This window comes from Salmo trutta, chromosome 27 (genome assembly GCF_901001165.1).
Source record: "Salmo trutta chromosome 27, fSalTru1.1, whole genome shotgun sequence".
In the NCBI taxonomy this organism is placed as follows: domain Eukaryota; kingdom Metazoa; phylum Chordata; class Actinopteri; order Salmoniformes; family Salmonidae; genus Salmo; species Salmo trutta.
In genome coordinates, this window is record NC_042983.1 from 34,976,358 (window position 1) to 34,997,315 (window position 20,958).

General features: G+C 44.7%; 1 protein-coding gene across 10 annotated transcripts in view; it reads left to right on the forward strand.

Moving 5' to 3' along the window:
- rtkna (rhotekin a) overlaps positions 1–20,958 on the forward strand; it is a 112,733-nt gene that overhangs the window by 56,534 nt on the left and 35,241 nt on the right. The window contains exon 1 of one of the 10 annotated variants that reach the window (XM_029717877.1): positions 19,273–19,971. The exons of the other annotated variants lie outside the window; for them this stretch is intronic. Coding sequence (XP_029573737.1) covers positions 19,939–19,971 — 33 coding nt within the window. The 5' untranslated portion in view covers positions 19,273–19,938. Of the gene's footprint in view, positions 1–19,272; positions 19,972–20,958 lie in introns of those variants that run through there. 10 annotated transcript variants of the gene reach the window in all.

Below are 20,958 nucleotides of genomic sequence, written 5' to 3' on the forward strand. Positions count from 1 at the left end.
GTTGTTCTGCTGGAAAACCCACAACCTTCAATGGAGACCCAGTTTTTGGACACTGGGTTGAACATTGGACTCCAAAACACCTTTTATAATCTGCTGATGTCATGATGCACATTCAAGGCCCCAGTACCAGAGGCAGCAAAGCAACCCCACAGCATTATCAAACCTCCCCGTGTTTGACTGTAGGGAGGGTGTTCTTTTCATTGAAGAACCTTACTACTCTGTTCTGATCTTCTTTGGAAACATACTGTACCACATTGTGTGTGTGTGTGTGTGTGTGTGTGTGTGTGTGTGTGTGTGTGTGTGTGTGTGTGTGTGCACCCTGCCCCACTCAGCAGGGGTCCAGACTGGAGTGCAGCAAGATACTTCTGGGCTGTTGTTCCCCTCCCCTCGCCTCCCCTCCGTTCCTCTGCCATCTCTTCCCCTCACCTCCGTACCTCTCCTCCCATCTCATCTCCTCCATTCCTCTCCCATCTCCTCCTCCTCCGTTCCTCTCCCATCTCCTCCCCTCCCGTCCGGTCTTCTCCCATCTCCTCCCCTCCCGTCTGGTCTTCTCCCATCTCCTCCCCTCCCGTCCGGTCTTCTCCCATCTCATCTCCTCCCGTCCGGTCTTCTCCCATCTCCTCCCCTCCCGTCCGGTCTTCTCCCATCTCATCTCCTCCCGTCCGGTCTTCTCCCATCTCCTCCCCTCCCGTCCGGTCTTCTCCCATCTCCTCCCCTCCCGTCCGGTCTTCTCCCATCTCATCTCCTCCCGTCCGGTCTTCTCCCATCTCCTCCCCTCCCGTCCGGTCTTCTCCCATCTCCTCCCCTCCCGTCCGGTCTTCTCCCATCTCATCTCCTCCCGTCCGGTCTTCTCCCATCTCCTCCCCTCCCGTCCGGTCTTCTCCCATCTCCTCCCCTCCCGTCTGGTCTTCTCCCATCTCCTCCCCTCCCGTCCGGTCTTCTCCCATCTCCTCCCCTCCCGTCCGGTCTTCTCCCATCTCCTCCGTTCCCGTCCGGTCTTCTCCCATCTCCTCCCCTCCCGTCCGGTCTTCTCCCATCTCCTCCCCTCCCGTCCGGTCTTCTCCCATCTCCTCCCCTCCCGTCCGGTCTTCTCCCATCTCCTCCGTTCCCGTCCGGTCTTCTCCCATCTCCTCCCCTCCCGTCCGGTCTTCTCCCATCTCCTCCCCTCCCGTCCGGTCTTCTCCCATCTACTTCTCCCATCTCCTCCCCTCCCGTCCGGTCTTCTCCCATCTCCTCCCCTCCCGTCCGGTCTTCTCCCATCTCCTCCCCTCCCGTCCGGTCTTCTCCCATCTCCTCCCCTCCCGTCCGGTCTTCTCCCATCTCCTCCTCCGTTCCTCTCCCCTTGTTATTCCACCGGATGCTGCCTCTGTTTGGTGAGATATTAGAAAGATCACAGATCAGCTGCTCAGGGACAGAGAGGATTAGTTGACCCAACAAGTGAACTCCTCCCCAGTAACACCCAGCCAGCCCTACCCAGGCTGAGCAACACAACAATGGCATGGAGCAGCTTCTCCCTCTCTTATCTGCTGTGATGATACACTGACAACTGTTGTATGCAACAAAAGCAATGAAAAGTAGCCTACATACTGTACCTGTTGCTACTCTCAACAATAGTCCACTGTAAGTGGAATACCCTGTACTATTAAAGAGACACTTTTGTTTCCTTGACCTTGTCACAATGGTATGGTGTTACCACAGGATCACTGTAGTGTTAACTACATGGTTCATTTTGATACGTGGTGTATTGGTGGGCCGTGATGAATAAACATGTTCCATAATGTAGACTAACAACACTGATATGAAGGCTGTCCCTGCTGGTCCTGGTATGCTGAGGACTAGGCCATCATGTATTTAGGTCAACTCTGTTTATTTTGATTTACTTGTTGATTTATTGGTTGTTTACTTGGTTTAAGACCCAGAAGAGTAAAAGTGATGGTGTATGCTCAAAGCTACTACAAAGGTCTGTCCATCCATTCATCCATTCCTCCATCCATCCATCCATCCATTCATTCATTCCTCCATCCATTCATTCATTCCTCCATCCATTCATCCATCCATCCATTCCTCCATCCATTCATCCATTCCTCCATCCATCCATTCATTCCTCCATCCATCCATCCATTCATTCCTCCATCCATCCATCCATCCATCCATTCCTCCATCCATCCATTCATTCCTCCATCCATTCATTCCTCCATCCATCCATTCATTAATTCACATCCAGTCAGCAGGGAGATCCAGGGTCTCCTCTCCCAGTGTTAGTTCAGCTGTCAGGTTGTGGAAATAGCTTAACTGATCCCAGATATGCCTTCCACACAGAAGGTGTGCTAAGCCATCCCAGATAAGCATTTGGTGTAGCTGGATATATAGTGTGCGGGTGTGTGTGTGTGTGTTAGTGCGGTTGTAGGGTTGTGTAAGTGCGGTGTTGTGGTTGTGTGTGTTAGTGCAGTTGTAGGTGTGTGTGTTGTTGTTTGTGTGTGGTTGTTGTTTGTGTGTGTTGTTGTTTGTGGTTTGTTGTGGTGTGTGTGTGTGTGCGGGTGTGTGAGTGCGGGTGTGTGAGAGAGTGCGGTTGTGTGTGTGTGAGAGAGTGCGGTTGTGTGTGTGTGGGTGTGTGTGTGTGTGTGAGTGCGGGTGTGTGTTAGTGCGGTAGGGTTGTGTATGTGTGAGAGAGTGCAGTTGTGTGTGTGTGTGTGTGTGTGTGTGTGTGTGTGTGTGTGTGTGTTAGTGCAGTTGTGGGTGTGTGTGTGTGTGTGGTTGTGGTTGTGTGTGAGAGTGCGGTTGTGTGTGTGTGTGTGTGGGTGTTAGTGCGGTTGTGTGGGTGTGTGTATGTGTTAGTGCGGGTGGGTATGTGTGTTAGTGCGGGTGTGTATGTGTGTTAGTGCAGGTGGGTGTGTGTTAGTGTGGTTGTGCGTGTGTGTGTGTATGTGTGAGTGCGAGTGTGTGAGAGTGTGTGAGAGTGTGTGAGAGTGTGTGTGAGAGTGCGAGTGAGTGCTAGTGTGTGCGAGTGTGTGCGAGTGCGAGCGAGTGTGTGTGTGTGCGAGCGAGTGTGTGTGTGTGAGTGCGAGCGTGTGTGTGTGAGTGCGAGCGAGTGTGTGTGAGTGCGAGTGTGTGTGAGTGCGAGTGTGTGTGAGTGCGAGTGAGTGCGAGTGTGTGTGTGTGTGTGTGTGCGAGTGTGTGTGTGTGTGTGTGTGCAGTTGTAGTGTTGTGTGTTAGTGCAGTTGTAGGGTTGTGTGTGTGTGAGTGCGTGTGTGTGTGTGTGCGAGTGCGTGTGTGCGAGTGTGTGCGAGTGTGTGCGAGTGTGAGTGTGTGCGAGTGCGAGTGTGTGCGAGTGCGAGTGTGTGTGAGTGCGAGTGTGTGTGTGCGAGTGTGAGAGTGCGAGTGTGTGTGTGAGTGCGAGTGCGAGTTTGTGCGGTTGTGTTTGTGTGTTAGTGCGGTTGTGTGTGTGGTTGTGTGTGTGTTTGTGCGGTTGTGTTTGTGTGTTAGTGCGGTTGTGTTAGTGTGTTGGTGCGAATGTGTGTGGTTGTGTGTGTGAGAGTGCGGTTGTGTTTGTGCGGTTGTGTTAGTGCGAATGTGTGCGGTTGTGTTTGTGCGGTTGTGTTTGTGTGTTAGTGCGGTTGTGTTAGTGTGTTAGTGTGGTTGTGTGTGTGGTTGTGTGTGTGTTTCTGCGGTTGTGTTTGTGTGTTAGTGCGGTTGTTTTAGTGTGTTAGTGTGGTTGTGTGTGTGAGAGTGCGGTTGTAGGGTTGTGTGTATGCAGTAAGTAAGCCTTCAGTCAATACAGAATCCTGTTGTTATGGTGAGGGCCACTACATGTGTGTATCCTGATCTCTCTGGGTTCTATCATATTGGGACTCAGTCAAAGACCCAGATGTAAAGACTGTCTCTTTCTGTCTTTGTATGTCTGTCTGTCTTTGCAACTGTGCCCTGCATGGCTGTCGCACCGCAGTTGTGCCTTGCAGTTGTGGAGAGGGAGTGGGCATGGGGATAGGCGGTAGAGAAAGGGGGCATTGTGTATGGTCACCCACGCCCCTGCTGGCCCCAGCTTGGGTCCTGGTGTGGTTAGGACTAGGAGCAGGCCTGCCCTCTGTGTGCTCAGAAACCAGTGAAATGCCTTGACTTGAGCCAGCTTCCTTTTGAAAGACACCAGTCAGGAGCCAGGAGGGTGCAGGAGGAGACAGACAGCCAGCCAAGCAACAGCCTAGCAACATCCCCCTCCCCCAGCTCTCACTTTCTCTGCCCTCTTTCTCCCTGCTGCCCACTCTGTCCTTTCACTCTAACATCCTACTCTGTCCTCCCATGCACTCTCTAACATCATGTTTAACTCCCTCTGTTCTCGTTCACACTCTGTTTTACCACTCTCTCCCTTGTCCTCTCTCTCTCTTCCTTCTCTCCTTCTCTTCTCAGCTAACACAGCTCACTCATACGTAGCACTCTGGAATGATAAGATGGACAGCAATACAGAGGCAGAGCAAATCTCAGCTTGATTCATGTTGTCTCTGAGTAGAAAGTAGTCAAAAACCACTGCGTAAATTGTTAACAACCTTGCCCAAGAGGAGAAATGAAAACGTTGTATTCCATCGTAAAAGCACAAGTCCTAAAAACTTGTGAAGATACTCTGGAGCTGCAGCTGGCTGTGTGCTCTGTTTTTACAGATGTCGGCTGGCTTTTAATGTATATTATCTGTGAAAAAGCGTTTTTTGATAGTGTATTTGTTTGTGCTTCTAAACATTTGTTTTAATTTGTCCATGTTGATGTAATGTATATCTGTGGTTATTCTTTTTGTGTACTTTTGAGATTACAGTATTTGTACATATATAAGTGTATAAGTGTGTGTGTGTCTCTATTGTTTACAAGATAATTTTGTCACGGAGTGTTGTGATTCTGTTCTATGCGAGTATTAGTGTATTTTTACAGAATCCATGTACATTTATCTGCGTCTGTGGGGATTGATACGTGTCGTCCGTGTGTGTGTGTGTGTGTGTGTGTGTGTGTTAGCCTGTCCATTTCAGTTATTGTATATGTGCATATAGTTATGGTAGGCACTCTGTCTTTAAGAAGCCAGTGTTAGGACGGGAAGGTGGAGTCTAATTTATAAGTGCTGCTCTCTCTCTCTCTCTCTCTCGCGCTCTCTCTCTCTCTCTCTCTCTCTCTCTCTCTCGCTCTCTCTCTCGTGCTCTCTCTCTATCTCTCGCTCTTCCTTCCTTCCCTCCCCCGGGACCAAATAAACAAACACTTATCACCATCAAAACAAACAATTCACTGCTGGATATTCCCCTGAAGTGGCTAGCACAGACATCCTTGTGACTCAGAGAATTATGTTGCTGGGACAGATTGCTGAGGTGTGTGTGTGTGTGTGTGTGTGTGTGTGTGTGTGTGTGTGTGTGTGTAGTGCAAGCATGTGTCAGGCTGTGAAATTGAATCGCGCCTCACCACAGGAGTGTGTGTGTATGTGCAGGATGCCTCTGCAGGACTACACATTGTCTCTCCTAGCAAGAGTTGAAGGCCGCTGTAGTTCTGAGTCTGGGCAGGAGAAAAACACTGTCAATGTTCCTAAATTACTCTAAACCCTACCAGTCGCTTTGAGCTCAAGTGGCCCAATTCTATGGCTTTCATTATTTTGCTTCTGCAAAAGAGTTTATTAGGTTCACGGAAATGGATCGCTCTTACAGACAGTGAGTCACGTGGCCGTGGCTTGCTATATACAGTAGCTTGCAAAAGTTTTCACCCCCCTTGGCATTTTTCTTATTTTGTTGCCTTACAACCTGGAATTAAAATAGATTTTGGGGGGGTTTATATCATTTGATTTACACAACATGCCTACCACTTTGAAGATGCAAAATATTTTGTATTGTGAATAAACAAGAAATAAGACAAAAAAACAGTAAACTTGAGCGTGCACAACTATTCCCCCCCCCCTAAAAAATAAATAAATCAATACTTTGCAGAGCCTCCTTTTGCAGCAATTACAGCTGCAAGTCTCTTGGGGTATGTCTCTATAAGCTTGGCACATCTAGCCACTGGGATTTTTGGCAATTTTTCAAGGCAAAACTGCTCCAGCTCCTTCAAGTTGGATGGGGTTTGCTGGTGTACAGCAATCTTTAAGTCATACTACAGATTCTTAATTGGATTGAGGTCTGGGATTTGACTAGGCCATTCCAAGACATTTAAATGTTTCCCCTTAAACCACTCGAGTGTTGTTTTAGCAGTATGCTTAGGGTCATTGTCCTGCTGGAAGGTGAACCTCCATCCCAGTCTCAAATCTCTGGAAGACTGAAACAGGTTTTCCTCAATAATTTCCCTGTATTTAGCGCCATCCATCATTCCTTTAATTCTGAAGTTTCCCAGTCCCTGCCGATGAAAAACATCCCCACAGCATGATGCTGCCAACACCATGCTTCACTGTGGGGATGGTATTCTCGGGGTGATGAGAGGTGTTGGGTTTGCGCCAGACATAGCGTTTTCCTTGATGACCAAAATGCTCAATTTTAGTCTCATCTGAGCAGAGTACCTTATTCCATATGTTTGGGGAGTCTCCCACATGCCTTTATTTTTTTTCTTTAATCAATGGCTTTTTTTCTGGCCACTCTTCCGTAAGGCCCAGCTCTATGGAGTGTATGGCTTAAAATGGTCCTATGGACAGATACTCCAATCTCCGCTGTGGAGCTTTGCAGCTCCTTCAGGGTTATCTTTGGTCTCTTTGTTGCCTCTGATTAATGCCCTCCTTGCCTGGTCCGTGTGTTTTGGTGGGCGGCCCTATCTTGGCAGGTTTGTTGTGGTGCCATATTCTTTCCATTTTTTAATAATGGATTTAATGTTGCTCCGTGGGATGTTCAAAGTTTCTAATATTTTTTTCTTATTTAGGGGTTTCATAGCAAAGGGGGTGAATACATATGCATGCACCACTTTTCCAGTTTTAATTTTTTAATTTCACTTCACCAATTTGGACAATTTTGTGTATGGCCATTACATGAAATCCAAATAAAAATCAATTTAAATTACAGGTTGTAATGCAACAAAATAGGAAAATGCCAAGGGGGATGAATATTTTTGCAAGGCACTGTAAAGCAGGCAGACCGGCATCGAGGCATTCAGTTACTGTTTGAGTGAACGTTGGGCAAAACGAGTGACCTAAGCAACTTTGAGTGTGGTATGATCGTCGGTGCCGGGCGCGCCGGATCCAGTATCTCAGAAACTTACACAGTCCTGCGCTTTTCATGCATGACAGTGTCTAGGGTCGACAGCAGTCCTGTGGCCGAAAACAGCTAGGCTAAGCGAGAAGATACTGAACTTTAATTAATTGGCGTGCAGATTCAGGGAGTTAACTCCAGATGCTTCCAATTTTAGATTCCGGTTTGGCTCTCAGCTATATGTCCTCTGTTGGGCTTATACATCTTCACATTTGCAGCAAAAAAATTGATTTATACACAGAGTATACCAAACATTAGGAACATCTTCCTAATATTGAGTTGCACCCCCTCCTTTTTCCCTGAGAACAGACTCAATTCGTCAGGGTATGGACTCTACATGGTATCAGAACCGTTCCACAGGGATGCTGGCCCATGTTGACTCAAATGCTTCCCACAGTTGTATCAAGTTGGCTGGATGTCCTTTGGTTGGTGGACCATTCTTGATACACACAGGAAACTGTTGAGCATGAAAAACCCAGCAGCGTTGCAGTTCTTGACACAAACCGGTGCGCCTGGCACCTACTACCACACCCCGTTCAAAGGCACTTAAATATTTTGTCTATATATATATTCACCCTCTGAATGGCATACTAACACAATCCATGTCTCAATTTGTCTTTCACCTGGTGAATGTTTTGTATACTCTGTGTATGCATGTTTCAACACAATTTCCCTAGGTCAAAGCAAATATAGTACGTGGCCCTCTTCGTGCCTCTCAAACTAAGCTATTGCAGTCTTAGGATACCTGGTAGTAAGGTTATACTGGAGGGTCTAACTGATGCCTGTTGATGGGTAGATACAGTTGAAGTCGGAAGTTAACATACACCTTAGCCAAATACATTTAAACTCAGTTTTTCACAATTCCTGACATTTAATCCAAGTAAACATTCCCTCTCTTAGGTCAGTTAGGATCACCACTTTATTTTAAGAATGTGAAAAGTCTGAATAATAGTAGAGAGAGTGATTTATTTCAGCTTTTATTCCTTTTATCACATTCCCAGTGGGTCAGAAGTTTACATACACTCAATTAGTATTTTGTAGCATTGCCTTTAAATTGTTTAAGTTGGGTGAAACGTTTCGGGTGGCCTTCCACAAGCTTCCCACAATAAGTTGGATGAATTTTGGCCCATTCCTCTTGACAGAGCTGGTGTAACTGAGTCAGGTTTGTAGGCCGCCTTGCTCGCACACGCTTTTTCAGTTCTGCCCCCAAATTTTCTATAGGATGGAGGTCAGGGCTTTGTGATGGCCACTCCAAAACCTTGACTTTGTTGTCCTTAAGCCATTTTGCCACACATTTGGAAGTATGCTTGGGGTCATTGTCCATTTGGAAGACCCATTTGCGACCAAGCTTTAACTTCCTGACTGATGTTTTGAGATGTTGCTTCAATATATCCACATAATTTTCCATCCTCATGATGCCATCTATTTTGTTAAGTGCACCAGTCCCTCCTGCAGCAAAGCACCCCCACAACATGATGCTGCCACCCCCCTGCTTCACGGTTGGGATGGTGTTCTTCGGCTTGCAAGCCTCCCCCTTTTTCCTCCAAACATACCAATGGTCATTATGGCCAAACGGTTCTAATTTTCTTTCATCAGATCAGAGGACATTTCTCCAAAAAGTATGATCTTTGTCCCCATGTGCAGTTGGAAACCGTAGTCTGGCTTTTTTATGGCGGTTTTGGAGCAGTGGCTTCTTCCTTGCAGAGCGGCCTTTCAGGTTATGTCGATGTAGGACTCGTTTTTCTGTGGATATAGATACTTTTGTACCCGTTTCCTCCAGCATCTTCACAAGGTCCTTTGCTGTTGTTCTAGGGTTGATTTGCACTTTTCACACCAAAGTACGTTCATCTCTAGTAGACACAACGGGTCTCCTTCCTGAGCGGGATGACGGCTGCGTGGTCCCATGGTGTTTATATTTGCGTACTATTGTTTGTACAGATGAACGTGGTACCTTCAGGCGTTTGGAAATTGCTCCCAAGGAGGAACCAGACTTGTGGAGGTCTACAATTTGTTTTCTGAGGTCTTGGCTGATTTCTTTTGATTTTCCCATGATGTCAAGCACAGAGGCACTGAGTTTGAAGGTAGGCCTTGAAATACATCCACAGATACACCTCCAATTGACTGAAATGATGTCAATTAGCCTATCAGAAGCTTCTAAAGCTATGACATCATTTTCTGGAATTTTCCAAGCTGTTTAAAGGCACAGTCAACTTAGTGTATGTAAACTTCTGACCCACTGGAATTGTGATACAGTGAAATAATCTGTCTGTAAACAATTGTTGGGAAAATTACTTGTCGTGCACAAAGTAGATGTCCTAACCGACTTGCCAAAACTACAGTTTGTTAACACAAAATTTGTGGAGTGGTTGAAAAACGAGTTTTAATGACTCCAACCTAAGTGTATGTAAACTTCCGACTTCAACTGTAGATGGCTGTGTGGATACCTTTACTTTAGGTGTAAATCCCCAGAGAGGACTGTGGGAGCTGGGACTGGGTCAGAGGCTCTGGTCTGGACTGAGGTGGGCTGGCTGGGCTTGACTGGGTTTGACTGGGCTGGGTGGGCATGATTTGACTGGAATGGGCTGGGCCGGCTACTGAAAGAGGCCTCTGTTATTTAGCAAGGTGCTGAGAGGCCCGGACAGCCTGTTCTCCCCTCTGCCTCCGGAAGATGACGTCAGCGGAACAAACCCTCAGACAGGGTGATGTTATGCAACCCCCCCCTACCCACAAGCTCTCGATTAGGGGTCACTAGTACAGGGTCACAGAAGGAGTGGGGGTCTGGGGTGTTGAAACAGTGCCCTTTTTTAAGTTGGCTGACTTTGACTCTGGGAGGGCTTCCCATAAGGCGGTCTGCCTGTTATGTTGTGGAGCTCTTTTCTCCTGCACATGTTCGCTCTCTCTCTCTCTCCCCCTTGCTCTTGCCCCCTCTGTCTCTCTCTCCCCTCTCTCTTTCTGTCCTCTCTCTCTCTGCACAATAGCCTTTCCCAGTGAAGAAGCAGAATGCCACGCTCTTCCTCCAGCAGGGGGGTGTCAAATCTTGACTGGGAGACGTAAAGGATAAGCTAGTTTACTGTAGTGCTGCAGGCCTTTTCATTGGCCCTTGGAAGCACACAGCTCACTCCTCATCGGCTGGCCACTTATCTGTCCCAGAGACCCTTTGTTAACCCCTGCTCAGCCAAGCCCCCCTCAAACAAGGTGTCATTGGTCAGTGTGTCAGAACACTGGTCATGTTCGTAGATAATGTTTGTGTCAGGGACACTTAGGCTGAACTTAAGCCCCTTGACCCCACTGTTGTTGACCACGGCTGTCTTGTAATACTTGTTGCTGTGAGAATCTAGAAGGATCCATCTAAACCACGTGTCAAAATCATTCCACGGAGGTGCATAGTGTCTGCAGGTTCTCTCTCCTCCCTTGCAGTTGATTGATGAATTAAGGTCACTAATTAGTAAGGAACTCCCCTCACCTGGTTGTCTTGGTCTTAATTGAAAGGAAAAAGAAACACCAGCAGACACTAGACCCTCCATGGAATGAGTTTGACACCCCTGAACTAAACAGCATTCTTCATGTATTACAATAGTTGAATAATACATTTACATTTTAGTCATTTAGCAGACGCTCTTATCCAGAGCAACTTACAGTAGTGAATGCATACATTTCATACATTTTCTTCTTCGTACTGGTCCCCCGTGGGAATCAAACCCACAACCCTGGCGTTGCAAACACCATGCTCTACCAACTGAGCCACACGGGACCTATAATGTCAAGACGTGTCACGCTGGTGTAAAGGATTTGGAGACAGGCGCAGGAATACAGCATCTGGGTTTTTAATACACCCTAAACAAACACGTAAACAAAACACTGGGATGTACCCAAACAAAAGAGCGAGGGTAAACCTCAGAACGACACAGGACGAGACCCGTAATGCACAAAACACGCAGCACAGGCTGAGACAACGCATAGATACTCACACTACCAACGGACATGGGAACAATAATCGACAGCCCAATGGGGAAACTAAGGGCACATTTATACAAACACAATCTGTGAGGAATTGGAACCAGGTGTGCGTAATGACAGTTCAGCGCAGCCTAGAAGGCCGGTGAAGTCGACCTCCGGAACTGGTGAACAGAATGAGCAGCAGTACCGGAGGGATCCATGACAACATGTCTGTCATTCTGGAAAATGTAATTTTCACTTCTTGCAGTCCAGGGGAACAGTTGAAAACCAAACCCTCCCATTTTGTTAAATAAATCCAACACAGCCTGTCATGTGCTGTTCTGATTGATGGTCCAATTTACTCGACAGTTAGTACACTCAGGCCATTTCCTGACCGAAACGTTTCCCTGCTGCTAGGAAGGAAATAGGCCACGTCATCATGTCTCAAGCCCTAATACAAAAACAATGAATATCTATCAAAAACAAAATCTATCAAAAAATAGGAGAGAAAGTAGCACGAGCATACAGCATTTGAGACAGAATGGTGGATGGATGGACGGACAGACCGTGATGTGTATGACGAGGAAGGAAGGACATGTAACGCGGGTCTTATAAAGAGGACCAAGGCGCAGCGTGTAGAGTGCTCATATTACTTTTAATGAAGACTTTTTAACAAAACAACAAAACGACAAAACGACCGACAACAGTTCCGTCAGGTGACATACAGAAAACAACTACCCACCAAAACCCAGGAAGAAAAACCCCTACTTAAATATGATCTCCAATCAGAGGCAATGAGGATCAGCTGCCTCCAATTAGAGATCAACCCAGACAATCCCAACATAGAAATAGAAAAACTAGAACTTAAACATAGAAATAGAACAACCCAAAACACCCCCTGTCACGCCCTGACCTACTCTACTATAGAAAATGACATCTCACTAGGGTCAGGACGTGACAGGACAGAAGGGATCTCCAGGGACTGACTGCTCATAGGAAAAGAGATGGTTGTTTGTTTGGCAAAGTGTTTATTTCAGTGACACAGTAAATAGAAAGGAAGCTGTGGTCTCAGTGGGACGCAGCTAGAGAGGTCAGACACATCAATGAAATGCATCCAGTGGAATGCAAGGCATCAGTCTTTGTCCCAGGTGGCATCCTGTTCCCTTTATAGTGCACTAGGGCTCCATAGGGCCCTGATCAAAAGGAGTGTACCACAAAGGGAATAGGGTGCAATTTGGGACATCAAACATCTGAGCATGTATTCAGGATTGACAGTATCATAGTCATTTGGGGATTACGGTTGGGCTTTTTAAAACTCATTCCGGATCCTTAGGTTAGCCTCTTCATTTTATCATTCATGCTGTCTGTGTGCAGTTATTTGTTTTATACATCAATTTCTCTTGTGTGTGGGCGTCTTGTTGTTGCTGGTGTTTGTGTGTGCGTGTGACCATGTATGGTGTCTGCTTGTTGTTGTAATTTAGTGTACGTGGCAGTGTAGTCTGTGGCCCAGTGCCCTCCCTCCTGTCTAATCCTATAGGTCATTATCAATAAAACCTAACAACAGCGTTCAATTTGGCTGATGGTGGGCAAAAAGAGCCCCAGCTCCGCTAAAACCATTGACAACTACATGCCGTTTTCATTCCATTGTTAAATAAATGTTAGAACTCATTTTTGGTGTAAATATCATCACCTCTTGATGAGCATAGTCTGAACTACACCTTTCAAACACTCTGCATCTTATTGTGACCTTTTATTGATTACGACCTATTATAAACAGTTATTGTGTCCCTCGTTATCCATCTCTAATCTAAAATGCAATACAACGGCATCAGTCAGTGTTGTTGATCAGATGATGGTCCTACAGCAGATGTTGTTGATCAGATGATGGTCCTACAGCAGATGTTGTTGATCAGATGATGGTCCTACAGCAGATGTTGTTGATCAGATGATGGTCCTACAGCAGATGTTGTTGATCAGATGATGGTCCTACAGCAGATGTTGTTGATCAGATGATGGTCCTACAGCAGATGTTGTTGATCAGATGATGGTCCTTCAGCAGATGTTGTTGATCAGATGATGGTCCTACAGCAGATGTTATTGATCAGATGATGGTCCTACAGCAGATGTTGTTGATCAGATGATGGTCCTACAGCAGATGTTGTTGATCAGATGATGGTCCTACAGCAGATGTTGTTGATCAGATGATGGTCCTACAGCAGATGTTGTTGATCAGATGATGGTCCTACAGCAGATGTTGTTGATCAGATGATGGTCCTACAGCAGATGCTGTTGACGGCTGCTTGACCACACTGCCCCTGGCCCTTAACAGTGTGGTAGTCATAACAGTACTCACAGTGAAGTGGTTACCATGACAAACCGTCGCGAGACGGCCTCCTCCACAGTCTTTAGCCGGAGGTGAAGATCTCTGTTATAGATGTAGAGATGGGTTGTGCGTGACTGTACTGTATTTGAGTGTAGTCATGCCAAACAGGCCCACTCCTCCTCCCTCCAAACCTCATGTCTTATATCTTACCATATCTTCATCTGTTTTCCATTACACTTCTTTACTCGACCACATCTAGGGCTGTGGCGGTCGGGACATTTTGTCAGCAGGTTATTGTCATGCAAAAGACTGCCGGTCTCACGGTAACTGGTCGTTAATTAACACGAACACATATAGCATCTCCAGGCCTCCACACATACAAGCCGCTGATGCGAGCCTTTGAAACATCTACATTTAAAGTATAATAAATCAATTGAATATACACCATCACAATACATCCATTATTTATTTTAGTCAGGTCTAAATAAACATTATGATATAAAGAAAATGTATTTCAGAAGAACAGAATATGAGTTGGCCTACTGTAATCTGGCTATGCTCCATGCCATGGTCTGTAGGCTTGTTCATTTAGGGGTCAACAAATGCTTATAAATCACATGCTATTATTTCATATAATTTGATTTTATAGTAAGAAGAATAAAATGGTAAAGATATTTTTCCCATTCTGCAGCAAGAGTGCACATATGAAGTGGCTATGTTGAGCGTAAAAGTGATCATTTGAAACAGGTCCTATATGCTTTAGATTTAGAGTTATTTGGCAACTTTAGTTGTGAATGATAGAAACCTTAGAATGTCATAGAAATCAAAACATACAGTATATGGGCTAAATGATGTGACTATAGGATATTGATGATTTGAGAAAGAAGCAGAAAAAGCTTGTGCTCTGTTCCTTGCATCAGGCTGCACATGCTGTTCTCTCATCAAGGGATCATATTTTCACCCATCAGACTATTCTCAATTTAATCTTGTCTTTACTAATATGTGAAATTCATTTCGAATGGCCCGTTATCAAATGGGCAGGAACAGCGGCGGGGGGAAAGACATGTCATCTGTATGCACCCGAATAGCGAATGGGGAGGCCACTTTCCCAAGGGTTGGTTTTTCACTCATGTCGGTAGGCTATTCCGGTTATTTCACTGCATAACCGGTAATATTCTACCCAAACGCTTTATGCCATGGGCTCTCCAACCCTGTTCCTTTCCAACCCAGTGCTTAATTTAGGAAACCAAGTGAAATCTCTTCGGGAACATCGATAGTAACATGTTTTCACAATAAAACATTTTTAATTAAACTGACAGCCCCTCTCTCTGTACACTGGAGAAGGGAATGGAGGAGAGAGGAGGAGATGGAAACGCACGGTGGTGAGATATTCTGTAGCTAAAGGTAATGCGTCAGCCTATTAATTATGAAAATATAAAAAGTGCCGTATTACTAGGCTATTTGCACACCTGAATTGTATAATATTTTCCCAAGTTAAGTTCTGTCAAGTTGGTTGTTGATCATTGCTAGACAGCCATGTTCAAGTCTTGCCATAGATTTTCAAGACAATTGTATGTCAAAAATGTAACTACACCTCTCAGGAACATTCAATGTGATCTTGGGAAGAAACTCCCTAGTACTTGCCGATGGCAATCATACCCATAACATGATACAGCCACCACCATGCTTGAAAATATGAAGTGGTACTTAGTGTTGTGTTGTATTTGCCCCAAACATAAGGCTTTGTATTCAAGACAAAATGTTAAGGATGGTTGTATCTTTGTAGTGACTGGGTGTATTGACACATCATCCAAAGCCTAATTAATGACTTCACCATGCTCAAAGGGATATTTATTTGTACACATTTACCAATCGGTGCCCTTCTTTGCAAGGCATTGAAAAACATCCCTGGTCTTTGTGGTTGAAAGGTGTTTGAAATTCACTACTCAATTGAGAGACCTTACAGATAATTGTGTGTGTGTGTGTGGTACATGTTCACCATTATTGAACACGGAATGAGTCCTTGCAACTTATTATGCAATTTGTTGCACCTGAACTTATTTAGGCTTGCCATAACAAAGGGGTTGAATAATTATTGGATCAAGGCATTTCAGCTTTAAATGTTTTATTAATTTAAAAACAGAAATCTACAACAACAAAACAATCCACTTTGACAATATGGGGTATTGTGTGTAGATCAGTTACACAAAATCTCAATTGAATCCATTTTAAATTCAGGCTGTACCACAACATTTAGAAAAAGTCAAGGGTTGTGAATACTTTCTGAAGGCACAGTAGGCAGGCTACAATGGGAAAGGGGGATAACTAGTCAGTTGTACAACTGAATGCCTTCAACTGAAATGTGTCTAACACATTTAACTCAACCCCTCTGAATCAGAGAGGTGTGGGGGGCTGCCTATAAACAATGAATTGCAAGACTTGTCATTAGCATGCCATGCATCTCATACTATAGCCTTTTAATGTATGCTCATAAGTTATCATACATTATACCTATAGTGCCTATAAAGTATTAACAATCTGATTTATGCTTTCAGAAGCATTGCTAGTTGAACGCTAAGAACTTGTATTTGGCAGAGCAGGCAGTCGGTGTATTTGAAGCCTGTTTGTTCTCACAGTTAATTCTGTAGGCCATCCGTTTCCTCCACTCTCCTTTCCATCACCGAGGCTGCAAAACGCTTTCATCCATCACCGGCTGACAGCACAATACGCATCAGTGCACACCAACTTCCCAGCGCTCCCACAAGGCATTGCAATTTAGGGAACAAGGAACGGCTAATGTTTTACTTATAGAGTAGGCTTCGGATAAATATACTGATTTATTTGACATATTATAATATATCAGTCAAAAGTTTGGACACACCTACTCATTCAAGAGTTTTTTAACATTATTTTCTACATTGTAGAATAATAGAAGACATCAAAACTATGAAATAACACATATAGAATCCTGTAGTAACCAAAAAGGTGTCAAACAAATCAAAATATATTTTAGATTCTTTAACGTAGCCACCCTTTACCTTGATGACAGCGTTGCACACTCTTGTGTAAAATACACCAGGTGCAATTTCGAAAATTTGGTTGTGCATCAGCAGTTTTTCTCTTATGTCATTCACTCAATTAGCTGATAATTAGTCATGTCAATTTTTTAATTGGTAGTTAGTTTAGCCAGCGATCTAAACTTGTAGTAATCATGGCTGAATACCGACCGGGCATGCAGGGCACGTGCCGAGGGGCCTTGACCTCCAGGGGGCCCCCCCTTTTTTGATTTAGTTAGTCATTTTCACTCATATCATATTAACATGGCATAAGTATTGGCAAAATGTGTAGAATTGTAGGAATTTTGCTTTAAAGGCCCCCACCAGAGGGCAATGATGCCCCTATTTTGAAGTAATTCCTGTCCTATAGCGGAAATTCTTGTTTAGGTTCCACCTACGAAGAATGACGCAGGCTGCTAATGCATATTCACAAATTGGGGGTTTGGAACGAGGTGGAGAAATAACAAGTAGGGTACTGACACCTTTCAGTGTAGCTTTCTAGCATGCTAGCCTTATCTACATAGCTAGGTAATGTTAACTGTTGTTGTTATACCATATTGAAAAGATTAGCCAGGTGGCTAGGCTAGGGGTGGTTCTGGAGCTGGATATGTAATACGCATTTAGGAAAACCTTTGCCACGGATGGATAGGGGAAACCAGTACCTTTTGACTTTGGCATTTATTGTTATCTCCAAAGTTTTGGAATGTTCCATAAATTGCGACCGCGAATATGCCTTACAAAGAATAAGATGAAGCTGCGGTAATATGGATAACTTAACTGTCTGGACTAGAGATGCTCTTTGGTAATGGACACGGTGCAACCTTTGGTAGACTGCTGGAAGGCCATTTATCTGCGTGACAGCAATGCCAAGTCAGCCCGTACTCATGCCATGGTTCTCACAGCTAGGGGAAGGGAAATGATAGGCTACAATAACTTTGCTCATGATGCACGCCACTAATGATATGTAACAACACCCTGAGCACATCGGGCACGTAACAAAATACCAATACAAATGTAACAACAGCACAAAATAGATAATAAACAACTTTGTGGAATTTTCTTTCTTTTCATTATAAGATATACACTTCTGATTTCTAGCTGCACCAATCAAAGCAGTGGATCGTGGTCAAAACCATTCATCTTGGGGCGACGGAGGGAGCGGGGTTCCAAAATCATATCACACGCAATTTTACCATTTATGAAATGGTCATATATACACTACCATTCAAAAGTTTGGGGTCACTTAAAAATGTCCTTGTTTTTTGAAAGAAAAGCAAATTTTTTTGTCCATTAAAATAACATAAAATTGATCAGAAATAGTGTAGACATTGTTAATGTTGTACATGACTATTGTAGCTGGAAATGGCTGATTTTTTTATGGAATATCTACATAGGTGTGCAGAGGCCCATTATCAGCAACCATCACTCCTGTGTTCCAATGTACTTTGTTAGCCTTTTAAAATGATCAACTTGGATTAGCTAATTGATCACAGAAAATCCTTTTGCAATTATGTTAGCACAGCTGAAAACTGTTGTTCTGATTAAAGAAGCAATAAAACTGGCCTTCTTTAGACTAGTAGAGTATCTGGAGTGTCAGCATGTGTGGGTTCGATTACAGGCTCAAAATGGCCAGAAACCAATAACTTTCTTCTGAAACTCGGTAGTCTATTCTTGTTCTGAGAAATGAAGGCTATTCCATGTGAGAATTTGCCAAGAAACTGAAGATCTCGTTCAACGCTGTGTACTACTACCTTCACAGAACAGCGCAAACTGGCTCTAACCAGAATAGAAAGAGTGGGAGGCCCCAGTGCACAACTCAGCAAGAGGACAAGTACATTAGAGTGTCTAGTTTGAGAAACGGATGCCTCACAAGTCTTCAACTGGCAGCTTCATTAAATAGTACCCGCAAAACACCAGTCTCAACGTCAACAGTGAAGAGGTGACTTCGGGATGCTGGCCTTCTAGGCAGAGTTGCAAAGATAAAAGCCATATCTCAGACTGACCAATAAAAATAAAAGATTAAGATGGGCAAAAGAACACAGACACTGGACAGAGGAACTCTGCCTAGAAGACCAGCATCGCGGAGTCGCCTCTTCACTGTTGACGTTGAGACTGGTGTTTTACGTGTAGTGACCCCAAACTTTTGAACGGTAGTGTATATTTTATATAATCGCAAGAAATTTACTTTAAAACGTACATTTTTCTCTCCACCGTCAAGAGATGGCCCACAAAAAAAATGGTATGCAAGGTGGGGGGCTCCCCAACCAAATCTCGGTTAGGGCCCCCAAAAGGCTAGAGCCAGCCCTGCATGTAAAACATTTACTATTTGGTATTTTATATGTGCTCATTGCACACAGTATTGAGGTGAAATGTTGTCACAGTCCCGGATTGAAATTTTGATAGATGATAGTCATCTATAAAATTTCCAAACATACCTCAGATTATCCAGGGGGGGGTAGCGTAGGGGCATTTTAGCCTAGCGGTTAGAGCGTTGGACAAGTAACTGAAGGTTGCAAGTTCGAATCCCCTGAGCTGACAAGGTACAAATCTGTCGTTATGCCCCTGAACAAGGCAGTTAACCCACTGTTGAAAGTAAGAATTTGTTCTTAACTGACTTGCCTATTAAAAATCCTTTATTTAAACAGTCCAGGCAATGACCGTTACCGACTGTCACACCGTCTCCACACGGTAAACTGTGTGATGATGTAATCTTGAAACGTTATTTGCTTGAGCAATGGAAATTCGGTGAGAAAAGAGGGGGAGGAGGGAGAGATTTAGCAGGGATTTGGGTTACAGTACTGTCGTGGCACGGTAGCCTAGCTGTGGACTCATGCGCTGTAAGAAAAGAAAACAGCTTTAACACAGGCGATTTGAGTCAAACGGGATTTGTCACTATTTCAAAACCACTGTGGAATAGGACGCACATGCATTCTATTTATTTTGGATATCATTTTCCATAGTGGGCAGCTATAGCCACAGTCAGCAACGGATTTGACAGACGCGAAACCTTATACTAAAACCTTGCCCACGCTCCTGCATGCTTTTTCGGGTGTGCACACCCGCCTCCTCAGACACCTCCCCCGATGGTCCTCCCGGCGGCCAGTCTATACCCGCCCGGTGCTGGAGAGCGAGTCGGAGGGGTTAGCCTACTGATGACAGCGCAGAGATGAGCCTGGGCAGATGAATGCCACACTGGTCCTGCGCGAGCCAGGGATATCCGGTTTTGGTGAACGGACTATAGTGATCACACAACACACTGCAGTGGGCTGCATGCAACCTTTCTGAAGATACTTGGATATTCTGTCATTTGATTGATTTATGTCTTGAGGAATCTGTTTTCTGGGTGTGCGGGTTGTTTGGGACGTTGCGTGTAGCCTGTTAGGCTGTTGCGTAAGCGTGTTGCCGGTTTGGAGACTTGAAGAGTGTACATCTTTCAATCATGGCCGGCATGAATAACTCAAACAATCAGCGGGTAAGTGTGCTGGCTTTACGTTGATCTAAGTAAATAGGTCATTTATTTTTTCCTAGGTGTTTCTAGTGGAAATGTTGACATGCTTTAATTTAGAGACTATTTGATCTGGGCTACATAGGAATTGTGCGTCCTGCCATAAAATCATCACAACAGTCTGTCATGACATAAATGTATGTGACAAGTCCACTTGTAGTAGCTCATTGTACAGCAGGGAAAGTACATTGTTAAAAGTCGTGCCATTTTTATGGCGAAACCCTGTGGTGACAAGGAGAGCGCATGACATACTGTATGCCATCATGATCAAGAACGAACAGTTCTTCTCTGTGGTGACATTGAACGCATGCTAGATTATTCTCTACAAATTGACATTAGTCAAAGACACACGTTCTTTGGCTGTGGCATAGCTCTCATCTGGTTGAGTCACAGGGTAGATGGGGTGTGATTTGGGATAGTCTGATGTTCTGTGGGACATTCTGTGGGCCATTGTCTTTCAACTTCTGAGAAGTGGGACAATGCAGCCACTGTGCTTTTTAATGATGTTTGTCATCAATACATTTCCAGACTGGAGCGCTTCTGTAGATGCCTTGTGCTTCTGTCAGAGTATTGTAGCAGTGGCTCGAATCTCTGTCCATTTCTCTTGTACCACACTGACTTTGATAAAGGACAAGATCATCTGTATTTGGACCTGTCTTATCATATACAATCTCAATGTCAAGGTGTGTTCTATGTGCTGGGCTCCAGGCACATGCCAGCATCACTGAAGCGCAGCTGCAGCAGACAGAGATGTTTGAGCTTGAGGGTGTGTGAGCGCTCTTATGAGGACTGTCTAGTACTCCTTCCTGTCGTGTGTGTGTGAACGCTTGTGTGCATGTTTGTTGCCTATACGGACGCATTGTAGTCTAATATGGAAAAGGCTGCGACAGCCAGTCTCTCTTTTTTTCTATATTTGAATTCTAGGAATCTCTCTACATCTCCATCCCCTGTCAT